Source organism: Aegilops tauschii, chromosome 7, assembly GCF_002575655.3.
Source record: "Aegilops tauschii subsp. strangulata cultivar AL8/78 chromosome 7, Aet v6.0, whole genome shotgun sequence".
In the NCBI taxonomy this organism is placed as follows: domain Eukaryota; kingdom Viridiplantae; phylum Streptophyta; class Magnoliopsida; order Poales; family Poaceae; genus Aegilops; species Aegilops tauschii.
This window is the reverse complement of record NC_053041.3, coordinates 464223288-464243054: the sequence shown is the minus strand read 5'-3', so window position 1 is coordinate 464243054 and position 19767 is coordinate 464223288. Positions and strand designations below refer to the sequence as shown.

The 19767-nt window shown below is 51.7% G+C and overlaps 3 protein-coding genes across 3 annotated transcripts; all 3 read right to left on the bottom strand.

Moving 5' to 3' along the window:
• Window positions 1–647: 647 nt before the first annotated feature.
• Window positions 648–1417, bottom strand: LOC109784605 (multiprotein-bridging factor 1c). Its single transcript, XM_020343203.4, has one exon. It carries the CDS (start codon window positions 1299–1301, stop codon window positions 837–839), a length of 465 nt encoding a protein of 154 aa, XP_020198792.1. The 5' UTR covers window positions 1302–1417; the 3' UTR covers window positions 648–836.
• A 7617-nt stretch (window positions 1418–9034) lies between these two features.
• Window positions 9035–9562, bottom strand: LOC109784603 (uncharacterized). The gene has a single exon (XM_020343201.1). It carries the CDS (start codon window positions 9560–9562, stop codon window positions 9035–9037), a length of 528 nt encoding a protein of 175 aa, XP_020198790.1.
• Window positions 9563–10023: 461 nt separating this feature from the next.
• On the bottom strand, window positions 10024–14326 carry LOC109784606 (uncharacterized). Its single transcript, XM_040396024.3, has 6 exons — window positions 13927–14326; window positions 12143–12334; window positions 11889–12050; window positions 11561–11791; window positions 11275–11459; window positions 10024–10583 (listed from the first exon to the last, which is right to left on the bottom strand). Exons 1-6 carry the CDS (start codon window positions 14324–14326, stop codon window positions 10206–10208), a joined length of 1548 nt encoding a protein of 515 aa, XP_040251958.1. The 3' UTR covers window positions 10024–10205.
• Between the last annotated feature and the right edge of the window lie 5441 nt (window positions 14327–19767).

The following is a 19767-nucleotide window of genomic DNA, read 5'->3' as shown; positions in this document are numbered from 1 at the left end:
ATGCATGAACATTTTGTTAGTTAAATATATGGTTAAAATTTGACATAAAATACAATGAGGAGTAATAAATAAGGACGGAGATAGTATATACGATGATCTCAACTATACAAGGAAGAAGGGGGAGCTTATTGTACAAGAAATACACATGCACAATATACATCTCAACAATGTTGAAGCACATGAAAAATTAGTTGTAGACGGCGAAGAAGAAGACGGCCGCAGACTGAGCAAGTTGGAGACGGCGGAGAAGAAGACGTAAGTAGAGTGAGCTTAAAGACTCAGATTGCCAGTCCGGGAGTCCGGGAGGGCAGAAAATCCAGTTTTTTCACGGACGGACAAACATTTTATGATCGAGCATAAAACTATGCACATGCGTCTTTTTTTAGTTGTGATCCGGCCCTATGTGATCGGAGATTATACATTTGTAATTTTAAATTGGCCGACGCTGGATGCTGTTGGATCCAGTTTAAAGGATGCGGTTGGATGACCGGGTCGGTTGGCTCTCACATGGCTTTCCGCGTACTTTCAGCGTTGGAGATGCCCGGGATAAGATGTTTCCCGTGGTAGATAAAAAGGGAATCATAAGAGCAGACGTTCAAGAAGAGAACTCAAATCGGCCGCACAGTCTCAGCAATAGGGCGTCAGAATTTAACAAAGGGCCCGTTCAAAATTGCAAATCAGCTAACAATAGGATTTAGCATCAAATTCCACATGAGACTTCTAGACATCACTTTGCACGACTTACAGCCCAATCTACCACAAAGCAACCCGAGATTTACAGATCCGATTTACTACCATTCATCACAAATTCACAGGCAGGATGTCCCCACGAACCATCACTTTGTCGGCGCGGGCGCCCCAACCGCCTTGCCCCGGAGCTTGACCTCGAGGGCGCGCTCCATCTTGGCGAGCACGGCCTGGACAGGGACGGCCTTGCCGCTCTCGTACTCCTGCACCACCTGCGCCCGCTCGTTGACGCGCTTGGCCAGCTCCGCCTGGCTCCACCCTTTGGCGACGCGCGCCTTCTGGATGGCCGCGCGCACGTCGCCGCCCACGCGCCCCAGCCCCGCCGGCTCCGTCATCTCGTCCAGCTTCCGCGCGGGCGCCGCCACGGCCGCGGCGGAGGCATTCTTGTTCGTCCCCGCCGCCGCCTTGCGCACCGTCTCCACCGGCGCGCCCGTCCGCAGCGCCTGGTTCACCGCCTTGGCGGACTTGAGGTCGGCCGCCTTGGGCTTCGCCCGCCGCAGGACCACCGGCTCCCAGTCCTGCGTGATGTTGCCGCTCATCCGACCCGTCGGCATTGCTCCTTCGCCTCTGTTCTCTCTGCCTCTCCCCTGTTTTTCCTGTAGATTTTATCTTCTCCTCGGCTCTCGCTCTTTCTCTTTTCTCCTGCCATTGCGTTGGGTGGGGACGCATATATAGAGGGCGTGGACGGTGGAGGTGGACAATGACGGTTGGGAGGCGGTTTGGGAAGGTTCCTGAACGCGCTCGTGCACTCGTGTGGTCTCGAAGGTTCTGGGAGAGAGGTCAGTTGTTTGCGCACCGTCGATTGTAGGCCGCTCAGGGGAACAAATGGCTGCAGATGGGTCTAATAACTTGGATGCCACGGTAAAGCCAGTAGAGGATACTTGGCGGTCACGCACTACTCATTCAAATTCTGTGACCTTCCCTAAAAAGAAAAAAGAAAGAAATTCAGTGCGCCGCACGGAACTGGAATTCGTTGATTTGTAGTCTTCTGTACAAAAAGAAAAAAAATAGTACAAAGATTTTTCTTTCCTGAACTGAACTGTATGCACTCCCAAACAGAGTGGTGATGCTTAAGATTATTACTTTTTTTTAGGAAAAATGTCCAGCCAAACTACCTTGCTGCTTGAAGGAGGAGCCGACGGGACGAGTCGAGGTTGAGGGCATGGGCCTTCGGTAGGGAGGCGACCAGGAGTTCGGGGGCACTGGAGAAGCGCGGCGGTGGACCAAGGGTCGATCCTGGAAGTCGGCGGGCGTGTGGAGCTCAGGGATAGGGCCGGGGGGGGGGGGGGGGGGGGGGGGAGGAGGAGTACGAGGTCGGTGGAAGAGCTTGTCACTGGAGAATCGCAGGTGCAGTGGAGAGAAGGTCGCTGAAAATTCCAGGGGCGGCGAAGGAAGTAGCTCGACGGCCTCTTCAAACCCTATGCGATGTAGTTGCCGACGTCTGCATTTCTAGCAAACTGGGGAGGGGAGGTTCGGGACGAGAACGTATCTAGTGCACCGGGCCATTTGATGCTACCGGTGTATCAAACTTTCTTGGCACATTTCTTAATGTTTCAAAAAATCTGAAAAAAAAATCTAAAACATCATCATGACACCAATGTATATTTGTCACAAAAATTCGTATCAAAATTCGAGATATACCTTGAGATACAAAAATGATAAATTCGACACTGAATACTATATAACACAAGTTGGGCTTTAGATTTGGCCCAATATCACACTGATATCAAAATTATCATTTTTGTATCTCGAGCAATTCTAGAATTTTGATACAAATTTTTTGATAACATACATTATTGTTATGCCAATGTGCTAAATGTCTTTCCATATTTTTTAAGACATTTTAGAATGTGCTAATGTGTCTGGTGCATCGATAACACCACAAGCATCGGTGCACCATATACGTTCGACAAGAGGGGAGCCAAAAGAAAATGCCCCATGTGCCTCTAAAATAAAGGAAAATGCCGCACATTTGCCTATTAGTAATTCGTTTTGCGGTCCGCTCGATCTCTTGGTTCATTCTGTTTTGTGTGTGTGTGTGGGGGTGGGGGGGGGGGGGGGGGGAGGTCTCTTCAACGTAGAATTTATGGGAATTTTAGATAATTATTTTCTGTTTTTTTCTATGAAGCTTGTTTGACATGTATGAGTGATAAAATATCATCAAAATATTGATGAAAAATCACCAAACATAGTGAAATTTAAAATCTTGTTTAAAATGTCGTATAATGTTCTCCTTTCTTTCTTAGGGCACCTGACGAATGCCCGACAATTAAGCACACATGTCAACTAAAAGAAAAACTAAGCACACATATCAACACACACACACACACACACACACACACACACACATGTCAACTAAAAAAACTAAGCACACATGTTATCACTTGGTCATTGACACAAAATCCACATATATACACGTCTAAATGATCTTTCGACATAGTGATTTTCTTTTACGGAATTTTTCTCAATCTATTCATTAAAAATCATGTCACACTAAACTTTCATTGGGTGCAGAATCTGTATGACATGGTACGAGTGAGCACTCGACTCTGCGTCTCTGCCATCAGTACTTCGCATGTCAAGCTTGAAATGAGCACATCTCATAAGCCAGGATCCGCGTTTTCTAAGATGACCACGCCAGGAACAAAAGTAATTCATTCGTGCCTCTTATATTGGTCTAGATACCACCAGGAAAAAATAATGTGGCAAGGGCTTGGACAAGCTTAATCATGCATTACGTTCCCAAGAGCCACCAAGAAGAGATGAAACCAAATCCAAAAAGAAACGACCGCATAAATTATCTGATTTTCTGATAAGACCAGCAATAGGCCCACACGTCAACCCTCTTCTTCCTCCTCTCTCTCCCTCTCTTTAGCATTTATAAAAACACCTCGTGTGCACCTGCAAGCCACCTCCGCCGTCGACCACTGCCGGCGCTCACTCATGCACGACGGCGCACACGCTCCCGGCGGCAGCGGCGGCTACGCGCACGACTGTTAGTGGCTGCTGCCGGTACCGCCAACGCGGCCGCCCGAGATCCTGACCGACGCGCCCTTCTCGAGCGAGCCGAGCGTGTGGCTCTGGATGCTGCTGCCGTCCCCGACCTACTCCTCGAGCAGGTCTCCGACTAGGGTGCTGGCGGTGGGAGGGCCAAGATCGTCCTCGGCGTCGGCCCAGACGACGTCGTCGGCCTCGGCAGGGCGCGCCCAGGCGGCGAAATCGGAGCCAGCGAGTACGGCGTCCCTGAATAGCTCGGCCGCAAACTCCTCGAATTGAACCCGCGAGAGCTCGCGAGCGCCTTCCAGAACAGCTTCGTGGTGGTGGCCGCGGGCACGCCAGGCAGCAACACGTGGGTGCAGGAGTTCAAGAGCCACGGCATCCCATGCGTGAGCCAGAGCTATCTGGTGGACTACGTGTGCAAGCCCGGCCACCTGGAGCAGCACAAGCACGTCCTCTTCGGCATGCAGGACCTTGCTAACGAGTCCCTGCGGAAGTTGCCGTCGTCAGCCCAGGAGCAGGAGGGAGGCACGATGGCGGCCGCCATGGCCGAGGCGAGCAGGCGGCTCGGCTAGGAGGGAGGGCGGCGTAGGTGGCGGGGCTCGCCGGCCGACGGGGCAGAGCGGCGGGTGGCGCGGGCTGGGCGGAGCGGTGGGTGGCGCGGGCGGCCCGAGTGGTGGGTGGTGCGGCCTTGGCGTGTTTGGCGCGAAGGCGATGGCCATGGCCGGGGTGAGCGGGCGGCTGGGTCAGCGCATCGTGCATCTCCTGCGTGGCAGCAGTGCGCGTACCCGCCGCCGCCGCGAGCGTGTGCGCCGTCGTGCGTGAGTAAGCGCCAGCAATGGTCGGCGGCGGAGGTGGCTTGCAGGTGCACACGAGGTGTTTGTAGAAATGCCAAAGAGAGAGGGGAGGAGGAAGAAGAGGGTTGACGTGTGGGCCCCATTTGAAATAACAATCAAAGTTAACAGTCAACCTGACTTGTGAGCCCATCCTGTCAGAAAGGCGTTTAGAAGAGGCGAATCGGGCACTTTCCCGACATGGTAGTTTATTCACAGATTAGCAAAAAAGTGATAGTTTTCGGCACAAATCCGTAAATAGTTTCTGGACACGTTTCCATGAAATGTGGTAGTTTTTGGTTAAATACTCGTAATTTTGACTTGTCACTAAAACAATCAACAATAATTTGTTCAATCATGGCAATACAAATTTCCATCAAAGAACACCAAAGAATAGAATTTACAATGGAAACTGTAGAGAATGATTTGGTGCATCGATGATTGATTGATCGTGCACTAGGCACATATATATATATAGGTACAAGGGGTGCGACCGGTATCTTGTCTCCTAAGATACACGTACATACAGAGGGAGACAGATACTACAGGTACTGCATACAGAACCCAAACCTACGTACATGTACACATGTTCAACACCCCCCCCCCCCCCCCGCAGTCGAAGCGTCACCGGTGACGCAAAGACTGGACCGAAAGCCCTCGAAAGTCGAGGTGGGTAGTCCCTTCGTCATCACATCGGCGAACTGCTGATCGGTGGGCACATGGAGAACACGAACACGACCAAGTGCGACGTGCTCCCGGACGAAGTGGATGTCGAGCTCAATGTGCTTCGTCCGTCGATGATGGACAGGGTTGGCAGCGAGGTACACCGCGGAGACGTTATCACAGTAGACGAGCGTCGCCTTGGTGACCTCACATAGCAACTCCTGGAGTAGCTGTCGTAGCCAGGAACACTCCGCGACGGCGTTGGCCACGGCCCGATACTCGGCCTCGGCGCTCGATCGTGAGACCGTGGGTTGTCGTTTAGACGACCACGAAATCAGAGAGGGCCCGAGGTAGACGCAGTAGCCAGAAGTGGAGCATCGAGTGTCGGGACACCCAGCCAAGTCGGCGTCAGACTAGGCGACAAGGCTGGTGTCTGGCGAGGCCGTCAGGGTGAGACCCATGGTTGTGGTGCCACGTATGCACCGAAGTATACGTTTCACGAGAGCCCAATGGGTGTCACGAGGAGCATGCATGTGAAGGCACACCTGCTGGACAGCACACTGAATGTCCGGACGCGTCAGTGTGAGGTACTGAAGCGCACCAACGATGGAGCGGTAGAAGGGAGCGTCGGACGCCGGAGAGCCCTCGACGGCGGACACCTTAGCCTTCGTATCGACAGGCGTGGAAGCAGGCTTGCAGTTAAGCATGCCCGCTCGCTCCAGAAGCTCGTAGGCGTCCTTCTGCTGGTGCAGGAAGAAGCCAGTAGCCCGGCGCACTACCTCGATGTCGAGGAAGTAGTGGAGAGCCCCCAAGTCCTTGAGGGCGAACTCTGTGCCGAGGCGAGCTGTGATCTGCTGAAGAAGCGCTAGCGAGGATGCAGTCAGGATGATGTCGTCGACGTACAGTAGGAGGTACGCGGTGGCGGGGCCCTGGTGGTAGACAAACAGGGAGGCATCGTACCGTGTGGACCGGAACCCCTGTTGCTGGAGGAAGGCCGTGATCCGCTGGTACCAGGCCCGAAGTGCCTGCTTCAACCCGTAGAGAGAACGGGAGAGCAAGCACACGTGGTCCGGATAGGTGGTGTCGACGAAACCAGTCGGCTGTTGACAGAACACCTGCTCGTCGAGATGGCCATGCAAGAAAGCATTAGACACATTGAGCTGGTGGACAGGCCAAGCACGAGAAACAGCATGCTGGAGAACAGCGCAAATCGTGCCCGGTTTAACAACCGGGGCGAAGGTGTCGGTGAAGTCCACGCCGGCGCGCTGGCGAAAGCCGCGCACCACCCAACGCGCCTTGTAGCGCTCGAGAGAACCGTCGGGGCGAGTCTTGTGGCGGAAGACCCACTTGCGAGTGATGTCATTGGCACGGGGTGGCCGCGGGACAAGCTGCCACGTACGGTTGCGCTGTAGGGCGTCAAACTCCTCACGCATCGCAGCTAGCCAGTTCGGATCCCGAAGGGCTGCGCGAGCGGAGGTGGGGAGCGGGGACGGCGTCGAGGTAGAAGCCGCGCATGCGTACTCGTCCGATGAGTAGCGCGTGCTGGGACGCAGGGTCCCAGTCCAAGCCCGAGTGACCAGACCGGTGAGGGTGCGGCCGCGGCGACAGGAGCCGCCGAGGGAGCCACGGCGACGGGGGCCGCGGTGGGGGCCGCGGCGGGGTCGGCCGAGGGGGTCACGGCGACGGGGGCCGCGGCGTCGGGGGCCGCGGCGGGGGCGGCCGAGGAGGCCGCTGCGTCAGGGGCTGCTGCAGGGGCCGCCGGCGCGGGGAGCGCGGGCAGGGCCGAACCCGGGGCGCGGCTGGGCGGTCCACCAGAGGACTCCAAAGGTGACGGTACCTGCTGAAACGGGAACACGAGCTCATCAAAGTACACATGCCGCAAAGTGAAAACGCGGTGGGAGACTGGATCATAGCACCGGTAACCTTTGGTGTTGGGAGGATAGCCAAGGAAGATGCAAGGGAGTGATCGGGGCACGAGTTTGTGGGGAGCAGTGGACGCGGTGCTAGGATAACAGAGACACCCGAAAATGCGAAGACCATCATAAGATGGAACCGCACCGAAGAGGAGCTGGTGAGGGGTGTAGTTCCAGCGGGAACGACAGGGGTGAATGTTGATGAGGAGGTTGGCGGTCGCGAGCGCGTCCGGCCAGAACCGAGCAGGCACGTAGGAGTGGAAGAGCAACGTGCGGACACAGTCATTAAGCGTGCGAAGAACGCGCTCGGCGCGACCATTCTGCTGAGACGTGTAGGGGCAGGTGAGGCGAAAGATGGTGCCGTGGGACGCAAGTAAATTGCGGACGGCGACGTTGTCAAACTCCTTGCCGTTGTCAGTTTGCAAGGCGAGAATAGGACGACCGAACTGTGTGGTGACATATGAATAAAAAGCGGTGAGTGTGGCAAGAGCGTCGGACTTGCGACGGAGAGGGAAGGTCCACACATAATGAGTAAAATCATCCAATATCACTAGATAGTATAAATAGCCCGTGTTGCTAGCAACCGGGGATGTCCAAACATCACTATGCAATAACTGAAACGGAAAGGTGAAAATGTTTGTAGACTCGCTAAAGGGAAGACGAACGTGCTTGCCAAGACGGCAAGCCTCACAAGTGTGATCGTCAACCTTATTACATGAGAAGGAAAAACTCTGAAGAATCTGACGCATAACGGTGGAGTTGGGATGACCGAGACGGGCATGCCAAAGATCGACACTGGCGGCGAAGGCAGCGGGGCGACGGGTGGTGGTGGCGCCGGAGGGATGCACTGGATAAAGCTCGTCCGGGCTATCACATCGGTGGAGGACCATCCGTGCACGGGCGTCCTTCATAGAAAAACCGATATCGTCAAATTCAACAGTTATAGGATTCTCACGAGCAAGGCGACGAACGGAAACAAGATTAGTGACTAAGTCAGGAGACACAAGAACATTAGACATATGCACAGGAGTGGAAGTAGAAGGAAAAGACATATGACCGACATGAGTAATGGGTAGGGAGGAACCGTTACCAACGGTGATACGGGTGGGAGTATGAACGGGAGTGGCAGATGTGAGGTTACCGGGATGAGCAGTCATGTGAGCAGTGGCGCCCGAGTCCATGTACCAGTCACCACCGCCACCATAGGAGCTCGGTGACGGGGCGGAGTGCAGTGCAGCGAGCAAGGCCGGGTCCCACGGCGGCGGCACCTGAGGAGGGTAGAACCCTCCGTAGGCCGGCGCGGGTGTAGCCCCGAAGGCCGGAGCGGCGGCGGCGGCGCCGTAGGCGGGCGCGGCCCCATAGGCCGGCGCGGCGGCGGCGCCATAGCCCGGCGCGGACCCGTAGGCGGGCGCCGGCGGGGGAGGGGGCACCATAGCCGCTGTAGGGAGCGGCGTTCTGCGCGGCGAAGAGGGCCTGGTGACCCGCCGGGCGGGGCCCAAGGATGCCCGGAGCCGGAGCCCGAGGGACCGGCATGGAGTACGCGTGGACGACGCCGGTCCACGGGTTGGTGTCGTACGTCCATGGGGGAGTCACCTGCTGTTGCTGCTAACGAGCCCCCCCGGCGCCTGTTGCTGCTTGCGCCCGCCACCCGGCTGCTGGGGGGCAGCGGGAGGGGCGGGAGGCGCGGGCGGGAGGGGGAAGTACCCCGGAGGCGCTGGTGGCGGCGGCTGCTAGCGCGGCACGGGTGGGGCGGTCGGTGGAGGGGCGCCGCGGGAGGTGCCGACGACGAGGGCGTGGTGCTGCACACGCTTCTTGACCCCCTTCACCGGCGCTCCTCCAACCTCAAGTACGCCACAAACTTGGGGAAGGATGGCTCCGGCATCAAGGTGAGGTTAGAGGCGGCGTTGCCAAGTCCTCGTTGAGGCCGGTGGTGAGCGTGCTGAGGAGGAGGTCGTCGTCCACCTTGGCTCCAATGTCACGGAGCTCATCCGCCAACGTCTTCAGGCGGCGGCAGTCAAAAAATTCCTGCTGCAAAAAAACGCGGCGCTGAAGCTTGTTGTCGGTGAAGAGGCCGTTCAGCTTGACCCACATGGCGCGGGCGTCGTCGCCGGCGCTCACGACCGTGTGGAACAAGTCCTTGGAGATGGTGGTGAAGAACCACCAGATGATCGTGACGTCGATCACGGTCCACTCGGCGGCGTCCACCATGGAGCGGGAGTCCACGGTGCCATCCACGTGATCCACGAGATTGTTCTCGCGGAAGAGCAGCGTGAAGTACGTCTTCCACGCGAAGTACGTGGAGTTGGAGGCATCGAGGATCACGGGGACGCGTGCATGGACGTTGATGTCGCGGATCTCGGCAGGGTCGACGGCGAAGGGGTTGGAGTAGGTGGAGGCGTTGGATGACATGGCAAGGAGATCGTGGGGAGGGAGGCGGCGGCGCGGCTGAGGAGATGCGGCGGGAGGTAGGCGGCGCGGCGGGAAGGGGCGGCGCGGTGTGGAGGGGAAGGCGCGCGGTGGGGAGGTGGCACGCGGGGAGGAGGGGTGGTGGCGGCGGCTTGGGGCGGCGGCGGGAGGTCACGGCGGCGGCGGCCCGGATTAGCGGAAGCTGGAAGATCGACTTGCGATAGATACCATGTAGAGAATAATTTGGTGCATCGATGATTGATTGATCGTACACTAGACACATATATATAGGTACAAGGGGTGCGACCGGTATCTTGTCTCCTAAAATACACGTACATACAGAGGGAGACAGATACTACGGGTACTGCACACAAAACCCAGACCTACGTACATGTACACATGTTCAACAGAAACCACCAGAAGATGCAATCAAACTAAAGGGAAAAGAAAAACAATGGATCAAGTAGCTCCAACCAAATGCAAGATATGCAGACAAACATAGAATATTTTCAAGTTTCGACAAGTCTGACCTCAAACTTCTGTTGTTTTGACACAGAGGATTTACAGATTACAAAAAAAACACACCCAGGAGGTACTTAGTTAGGAGATAATAAAACACACATCCAGCACGGGGTGTCGTCTTCACTTATTTCTGTGGTCGCGAGTTCTTAGGAGCAAAGAACACCCTCACATCAAACTGGCCATACTTTGACATCGAGTCATCAGGAATCCTAACAGGTCCAACATGTCCATGCTGGAAAGTCCACCGAAAGAGTGATTCCCCAAACTTTAAGCAAACATCCAATTTTTCCTCTGCTTTCACCACGACTACATGCTGAAACTGCATCTTAGTCCCAAAGAATGTGTCATCAAACAACACAATCTCATGATCAAAGCCACTGCTGAAAGCACCAAATCTCACATGATGAGGACCATCAACCTTTGCAAAGACTTCTATTACGGCCTCGATACTTCTTGTAAATGATATGTAGCCTATGTCCAAGCTGAACAGGCCACTACGAATCTGTCCATATAGCATTTCATCATAAGCTGGGCAGCTCTCAATCTCAGCATATGCAGAAAGTATTTGTTTGTCAGCCGATCCATCCCCTTCCTCCTTTACCCACAGATCAACTTCTAGTAATGCATCCTGCCGTAAGTACATTCCTCGACAAGGGCTACAGAGAGGTAGGATAAAGGAATCCTACCTCTTGACAACTCTGGTTAGAACTAAACATGCTACACTTTCAGATACACTAGCCTGTGCCAACATAACAAAAAAAATAAGACATTGCACATCATGTTTAAATAAAAAACTAGTTCCCTTTTAAAGTATAAGGCACATATTTCACTTGTGTTGAAATGCAAGACATGCATGTCATTTCTCTCCTATCATCATTTATATATCTTGCCAACCGCTTCAACTTTTATAACTAAACATTCACATATATTATTATCTTCCTTGTTCCAAAAACATTAGTATATACTGTAGGAATATTGGGGATCAAAGTACAGTTAACATGTATTTCAAAATGGGTTCACCCCCGAAAAACAGAGGTCTTAAGTACAAATCTGAGCACACATGACTAAGTTTTAGTCGATCTAATCCAAGGAAAGAAGATAACCAACATACATCTCACACATACTGTTAAACATCAATCATTCTTGAGCAAGAAACAAGTTATATGGAAAGAAACCATGTCTAACTTGATTACCTGGTCAATGGTGATAGCATCATCTCTGCAGGGACGATTAAAGACGTAATTCCTCAGAGGCTCCAAGGAATCCCGAACGGCGATTATTCCATAGACACTAACAGGATATGATGCAGAGCTTGACAAACGCAGCGAGAATGCCTGTAGCATCCGATTTGGTTCGCGGTATCCAAGAGTTGATTTAGCTGCAAATATCGAGGAAAATAATTAAATTTCCAAACACATGCATAGATAGCACAAGAGCAGATTGGTAGGCAAGGGATCAAATCAACAGAGACTCGCTTACTGGTGGAAGTATCATGGGTTTTGTATATACGGTGGTGACAGTAGCCCCGCAAAACGCATGCGCCTGTTGCCTGAGGGAATACTTTCATAGGAAAAGGAGGAAGGGCAGACCACTCATGTCCCAGATCTAGAAGCGTCTTACACAGCTCTCTGTGTTCTTCGTTCTGTTTGATGTCACTCCTTACCCACACCCTCTGTATCAGTTTGGCTTTATCCCTGGGAATTTTTTTCCCTGCAGGATAGAATCAATGTAGCATCAATCAGTCGGAAATTAATCGTTTTTGGTTACTTTGGAGATCAAATCGTCGCATATCTGGAGAATGACCTGCCTGGGCAATTTGTCTCCTCGTCGTCTGTCACCACTTCCTCCTCGTCGTCAGAGTGCGCCAGGGCCAAGCCGGCCAAGTCGGCCAAGTTGAGCTGGTCAACTAAATCATCGTCGCTGTCCGATAGGCAGACGTCGTCCCAGTGAAGAATAGGTGGCTCTGAAGCTACAAAAACAATTTGACAAAGGATGCCTAGTTGAGTCGGCGGATTGAAAAGCGATCGCTATGAAGATTAACTGAAAATATAGTGTCCGTACCCTCACCATCGGCTGCGCTTAGGGTTTCGTCGCCGGCGGCGGGGGCGATCGTGCGACCTGGTCGGGGGCAGCTAGGGATTGAGAACGGGCGAGCGAGATGAACGAACACGACACGCGCGCGAAGCGGTGCGGCTTTTTGCCTCAGAGCAACTCTTGCAGATGTCGTGTAAAAAGAAAACTCTTGCAGATGTCCTAAATTCCATATTCGCAAAATCGATTTACGGTTTTTTTACATATTTTTTCCTTAACACATCTTATGCGAATGTCAGTTCACTCAATTTGATCGTCTTCCCGAGCGACGGTTTTCTGACCGTACGATCCACCAGGCTAAAAATTTGCCCCTCAGATCAACACACCAACGGATGCTCTCCTGACCTCTACCTCCCACAACCGCACGACACCGCATCTCTCTTGCATTAGGATGAGGGGGGATTCGAGTTTTAGCGTCGTGCTTACTTTGGACTTTACAAATTTGACCATAATTTGTAATGTTGATGATTTTGCCCTTTCTCACTTAAACTTATTTTTTGATTTAACTTTGACTAGTAAATGTATACGTGCAATGCACATTGATATTAAGAAGAAATTATTTGTATGTTAGGTAATTACGCGTAAAGTCGCAAAAATGCGTTAATTATGTGATTAGCACAAACAATAATAACCGAGAAGGCACAACGGTGCATGTTTTTTCACATATCTGTATGACTCGGGAAGCGTGGGCGCCGGTGCTCCACCACCTAGCGCCCAACTCCATGCCCTCCTGGTAGTAGTTGTCACTATTGTTGGCTCGCCTCCATTACAACGGGGACTTACGGCCTCTGAGAGGCGCTTTATTTATTACCTTTGATCCGGATACGGATGTAAATAATCCCTGCCTTTCTCCCAAGGGCGACCATGGGCATCGAACCCATGAGAAGCAATGATAATAGACGGGGACTCCAACAAGCTATTGTTGTCGTTAGAAGTTCCATCCCGGACCGAATATCGCACGTTGTATTGAGAAACAATAATGGTATGGAAATAAGCTAGGGCATGAGGACTTTACTTACAACCTTATACTTGCACTTAGGATCTTGTCTCGATTTCCAACTTGTGGTCCTGGCACACACCGTTATGATGTGTTCTCAACGTGTAGACGTGGAGGGGTGTCCAAATAACATCACGACCGCTCATCGACCTCCATCGTGAGTCTATTGTCCAACTATGTAACGTCCCGGATCCGATGCGCTAGGTGTCTTCCAGTTATTCGTCGTTGTTGCCATGTCATTTGCTTGCGTGTTGCATTTTGCCATGTCACCATCTGCATTTCATTTGCATGTCTTTCAAAACTTGCATCCGTTTGGGTCCTCCCGGTTCTCCCCGTTGTCCGTTCTGAGTCCAGACCACTCTCGCACGCGCCCGTCGCCCCTCTCAGTCCTTGTTTCGTGAGCGGGAGAAAAATGTTCTCGGAATGGGTCGAGATTTGCCGAGTAGCCTTGGTATAGTACCGGTAGACCGCCCGTCAAATTTCGTTCCATTTGGAGGTCGTTTGATGCCCCAACGGTTAACCGCGTAGCCCGAAACCCCTCTCTCTTTGCAGCCCAACACCCCTCCACCAAAGCCCACTAGCCCATCCAAACCCCCTCCATGCTCTTCGTCGTTCGATCACGATCGTGTGGGCGAAAACCGCACCTCATTTGGACTCTCCTAACTCCCTCTATCTATAAATATGTGCCCCTCCCCAAAAATTCGCGGATGAACCCTAGCCTCCTTCCTCTCGCGCCGCCGGACATTTCCCCCGCCACCGACGGACATGTCCGCCGCCACCGTCCGGCCACTCCCGTGCCGCCACGTCACCGCCGCCCGTCCCACGCGCCGCCGCAGGCCCGCGGGGCCCAGATCCGGCACTCCGGGCCCGGTCGCCGCCGGCCGCGCGCCTGGCTTCCGCGCCGCCGCCCGCTCGCCGCCCTCCGACCCGCGCCCCGCGGCTCGCCTCGCCGTCCGGCGCCGGCGACCTCCGCCGCCTCGCCCTCGGCCACCCCCGCCGACCCCGAGCTCCTCCGCCTCCCGCTCGCTGGCCGCCTTCTCCGCCGCCCGCCGGAGCTCCACCGGCGCCCGAGCTCGCCCCCCGTCGGCTCCTTCGCGCCACCGCCGGTTGCCCCTCGTCGCTGGCCACCCCCAGCGCCCGTGGCCGCCGCCCTCCATCGCCGGCCACCGGAGCCTTGCCGCACCTGCCCCAGCTCGCCGGCCCGATCTGGATCTGGATCCAGATCTGCAGGTCCCCCCTCCCCCCCCCCCCGAATTTTCCCTGTCCTTTTTCTTTTACCTTCTGGTGCATTATTCATCATACTGTAACTCCATGCATATTGCTCCGATTTGTGAGTGTAATATGTCCAAATGTTCATCATGAGATGCTATTCATTTCATTCCATTGTGTCATGCTTGTTTGAGTCCATTTTGATGCTCTAACCATCGTTGCAAGAGTGCTATATGATGTTAACTGCTGTCTGTTTACAGATCTTGGTGATTTGTCTTTTTCATTGCATTTTGTGTGTGCATCCTATGAGCCTGAGGTCTACATGTGTTTTGAACTACATCATGCCATCTTTACATAGGTGCTTGTCTTGTATTTTTGTGATCTATTTGGTGACTAGAACAAGCATGCAAAGTAGCCTCCGTGATGTTGCTGGTTTCTGTGACTTAGTAATTTCTGCCAAGTCTGTAGCTGTAACATTGTGATGCCCGGTAAACCTGCTGCTACTAGTCATTCTATGCATAATCTGAAGATGTTTACTAAGGATGTTTTGTGGTACATGTTATACTATATCCATCCATGCCCTTGTTTGCATTTCTAGCCTGCTGTAGATTGTTGTTATTATGCTCCAAAGTTACTAAATAATATTGCTGTCAGTGTGTTAACATGAAGTTCAGTTTTGCCATGTGTTTTGCTAGTGATCCATATACCCTATGACTATATTATTGCCATGCTTAGCTTCATAATTATGCCATATTACTGTTGGATGCCTTCACATGCCATTAAATGCTTTGTGATGAGTGATTTGAGCTCGCAAAGATGCCTTCATAATTCTGTTTATGCCATGCTCAGTTTTTCTGCCAAGTCTGAATCTGTTTATGAAACTTGATATGTTTACATGGGTGCCATAATATCTTCTGTGCCTTTTTGGCTCGTGATCAGTAAGGGACTTTTGTTCTATGCAATAAGTAGATTCATGCCATGCCTTTGTTTGCTTTGATCTGTTCCTGTAGCATGTTCTTGGATAGCTCTAAACATTGCAACCTGATGTTATTTCTGTCTTGTCCAGTAATTTCTGCTAAGTCTGTGAAACTGTTATTATTTGCAATCTTGCCATGTCCTTTTGAGCATGTTCTAGTGATTTCTGGAGATAGCTCAGTGTTCATGTTTTGTCATGATTTACCTGTACATCATATCCATGCCTTTTGTTTTCATGTTGTGGTGCTGTAGCATATTTTCATGATGCTTGCAAGATGCCTAATTGCTGTTTTGGACAGATTGTTGTTATATCTTGTTTGGAGTGTATGTGTTGCACCGTTGCTCCGTTTTGAGCATGCTCTATATGAAACTTGCTTAGTTTTGCATGTAGTTTCATGTTACCTTGTTGCATCCTTGTTTTGAGTATGTTTGCTTGATGTTTGGATGCATTTTGCATCAATGCCATGTTTAACCTGTTTCGCTCGTATCTTTTAGGCCGTAGCTCCGAATCTAATGAACTTTATATGTAACTAGACTAGAGTTTCGTGTAGATCATCTTGGTGCATCTTAACTTGCTGTTTAACAACTTGAACATAAGGTTTATTCATATCTGGACCAATTTCGAACTTTGCATATGAGGACTTACCGGAATTGTTATATGTTGTTCCCGGCCTCATTTAAACTTGCTTTGATGTGTTTGCTCTTGTATGCATCATCTCTTGCCATGAGTAGCCTCATGTAGCCTTGTCATGCATCATACTTGATTGAGCATCATGCCTTGTTCATCTGTGATGTGTTTACCATGTTGTGTGCTTCTTCTCGATAGTTCCCGTTTCGTTGCGATCGTGAGGATTCGTTCGTCTACACTTGGTTCGTCTTCGTGGCTTCATCTTCTTCATGGACTCGTTTTTCTTCCTAGCGGGATTTCAGGCAAGATGACCGTCACCTTGGATCTCACTACTATCATTGCTATGCTAGTTGCTTCGTTCTATCGCTATGCTGCGTTACCTACCACTTGCTTATCAAGCCTCCCAAATTGCCATGAACCTCTAACCTTTGTCACCCTTCCTAGCAAACCGTTGTTTGGCTATGTTATCGCTTTTGCTCAGCCCCTCTTATAGCGTTGCTAGTTGCAGGTGAAGATGGAGAGTTGTTCCATGTTGGAACATGGATATCATGAACTTTGTTGGGATATCACAATATCTCTTATTTAATTAATGCATCTATATACTTGGTAAAGGGTGGAAGGCTCGGCCTTATGCCTGGTGTTTTGTTCCACTCTTGCCGCCCTAGTTTCCATCATACCGGTGTTATGTTCCTTGATTTTGCGTCCCTTACGCGGTTGGGTGATTTATGGGACCCCTTGATAGTTCGCTTTGAATAAAACTCTTCCAGCAAGGCCCAACCTTGGTTTTACATTTGCCTCACCTAGCCTTTTTCCCTTGGGAGTCGCGCATCCCGAGGGTCATCTTTATTTTACCCCCCCGGGCCAGTGCTTCTCTAAGTGTTGGTCCGAACCGAGCTGCCTGCGGGGCCACCTCGGGGAAACTTGAGGGCTGGTTTTACTCGTAGCTAGTCTCATCTGGTGTTGCCCTGAGAACGAGATATGTGCAGCTCCTATCGGGATTGTCGGCACATCGGGCGGCTTTGCTGGTCTTGTTTTACCATTGTCGAAATGTCTTGTAAACTGGGATTCCGAGACTGATCGGGTCTTCCCGGGAGAAGGAATATCCTTCGTTGACCGTGACAGCTTATAATGGGCTAAGTTGGGACACCCCTGCAGGGTATAAACTTTTGAGAGCCGTGCCCGCGGTTATGTGGCAGATGGGAATTTGTTAATGTCCGGTTGTAGAGAACTTGACACTTGACCTTAATTAAAACGCATCAATCGCGTGTGTAGCCGTGATCGTCTCTTCTCGGCGGAGTCCGGGAAGTGAACACGGTTTTTGGGTTATGTTTGCCGTAAGTAGGAGTTCAGGATCACTTCTTGATCATTGCTAGTTTCACGACCGTTCCGTTGCTTCTCTTCTCGCTCTTATTTGCGTATGTTAGCAACCATACATGCTTAGTCGCTGCTGCAACCTCACCACTTTACCCCTTCCTTACCCATTAAGCTTTGCTAGTCTTGATACCCATGGTAATGGGATTGCTGAGTCCTCGTGGCTCACAGATTACTACAACAACAGTTGCAGGTACATGGTTTGCGATGATCATGACACGAGAGCGATGTTACTTGTTTTGGAGTTCTTCTTCTGCTTCTTCTTCGATCAAGGGATAGGTTCCAGGTCGGCAGCCTGGGCTAGCAGGGTGGATGTCATTTGAGTTTCTGTTTGTGTTTCATCCGTAGTCGGATGTTGATCTTATGTATGATGTATTGATATATTCTTGCGGCATTTGTATGCCTTGTATGTATCCCCAATTATTATGTAATGTTGATGTAATGATATCCACCTTGCAAAAGCGTTTCAATATGCGGGTCTATCCTTGGTGGGACCTTCGAGTTCCTCGCGGATAGGGTCGCATATTGGGCGTGACAAACTAAGGCCCTTGTCCTCGTGCGAGGGTTGCTACCTCTTGAGCACTGTGTTGGTTTTTCCTTAAAGAGGAAAGGGTGATGCAACAAAGTAGCGTAAGTATTTCCCTCAGTTTTTGAGAACCAAGGTATCAATCCAGTAGGAGGCCACACGCAAGTCCCTCGTACCTACACAAACAAATAAGAACCTTGCAACCAACGCGATAAAGGGGTTGTCAATCCCTTCACGGCCACTTGCAAAAGTGAGATCTGATAGAGATGATAAGATAATATTTTCGGTATTTTTATGATAAAGACTAAAAGAAAGATTGCAAAATAAATAGCGATAGAAATAGCTCGTTGGCGCGAGATTAATATGATGGAAGATAGACCCGGGGGGCATAGGTTTCACTAGTGGCTTCTCTCAAGATAGCATAATGTTGGAAATATGCCCTAGAGGCAATAATAAATGGTTATTATTATATTTCTTTGTTCATGGTAATTGTCTATTGTTCATGCTATAATTGTATTGTCCGGAAATCGTAATACATGTGTGAATACATAGACCACAACTTGTCCCTAGTAGGCCTCTAGTTGACTAGCTCGTTGATCAACAGATAGTCATGGTTTCCTGACTATGGACATTGGATGTCATTGATAACAGGATCACATCATTAGGAGAATGATGTGATGGACAAGACCCAATCTTAAGCATAGCATAAAAGATCGTGTAGTTTCGTTTGCTAGAGCTTTTCCAATGTCAAGTATCTTTTCCTTAGACCATGAGATCGTGCAACTCCCGGATACCGTAGGAGTGCTTTGGGTGTGCCAAACGTCACAACGTAACTGGGTGACTATAAAGGTGCACTACGGGTATCTCCGAAAGTGTCTGTTGGGTTGGCACGGATCGAGACTGGGATTTGTCACTCCGTATGACGGAGAGGTATCTCTGGGCCCACTCGGTAATGCATCATCATAATGAGCTCAATGTGACTAAGACGTTAGTCACGGGATCATGCATTGCGGTACGAGTAAAGAGACTTGCCGGTAACGAGATTGAACAAGGTATTGGGATACCGACGATCGAATCTCGGGCAAGTAACATACCGATTGACAAAGGGAATTGTATACGGGATTGATTGAATCCTCGACACCGTGGTTCATCCGATGAGATCATCGTGGAACATGTGGGAGCCAACATGGGTATCCAGATCCCGTTGTTGGTTATTGACCGGAGAGGCGTCTCGGTCATGTCTGCATGTCTCCCAAACCCGTAGGGTCTACACACTTAAGGTCCGGTGACGCTAGGGTTGTAGAGATATATGTATGCGGAAACCCGAAAGTTGTTCGGAGTCCCGGATGAGATCCCGGACATCACGAGAGGTTCCAGAATGGTCCGGAGGTGAAGAATTATATATAGGAAGTCCAGTTTCGGCCACCGGGAAAGTTTCGGGGGTTATCGGTATTGTACCGGGACCACCGGAAGGGTCCCGGGGGTCCACCGGGTGGGGCCACCTGTCCAGGAGGGCCCCGTGGGCTGAAAGTGGAAGGGAACCAGCCCCTAGTGGGCTGGGGCGCCCCCCTTGGGCCTCCCCCCCATGCGCCTAGGGTTGGGAACCCTAGGGGGGAGTTCCCCCTTGCCTTGGGGGGCAAGGCACCCCTTCCCCCCCACTTGGCCGCCGCCCCCCCTGGATCTGATCTCCAGGGCCGGAGCCCCCCCAGGGGGCCTATATAAAGGGGGGGAGGGAGGGCAGCACACAACAGCCTTGGGCGCCTCCCTCCTCCCCTGCAACACCTCTCTCTCTCTCTCGTAGAAGCTCGGCGAAGCCCTGCACGAGACCCGCTACATCCACCACCACGCCGTCGTGCTGTTGGATCTCCATCAACCTCTCCTTCCCCCTT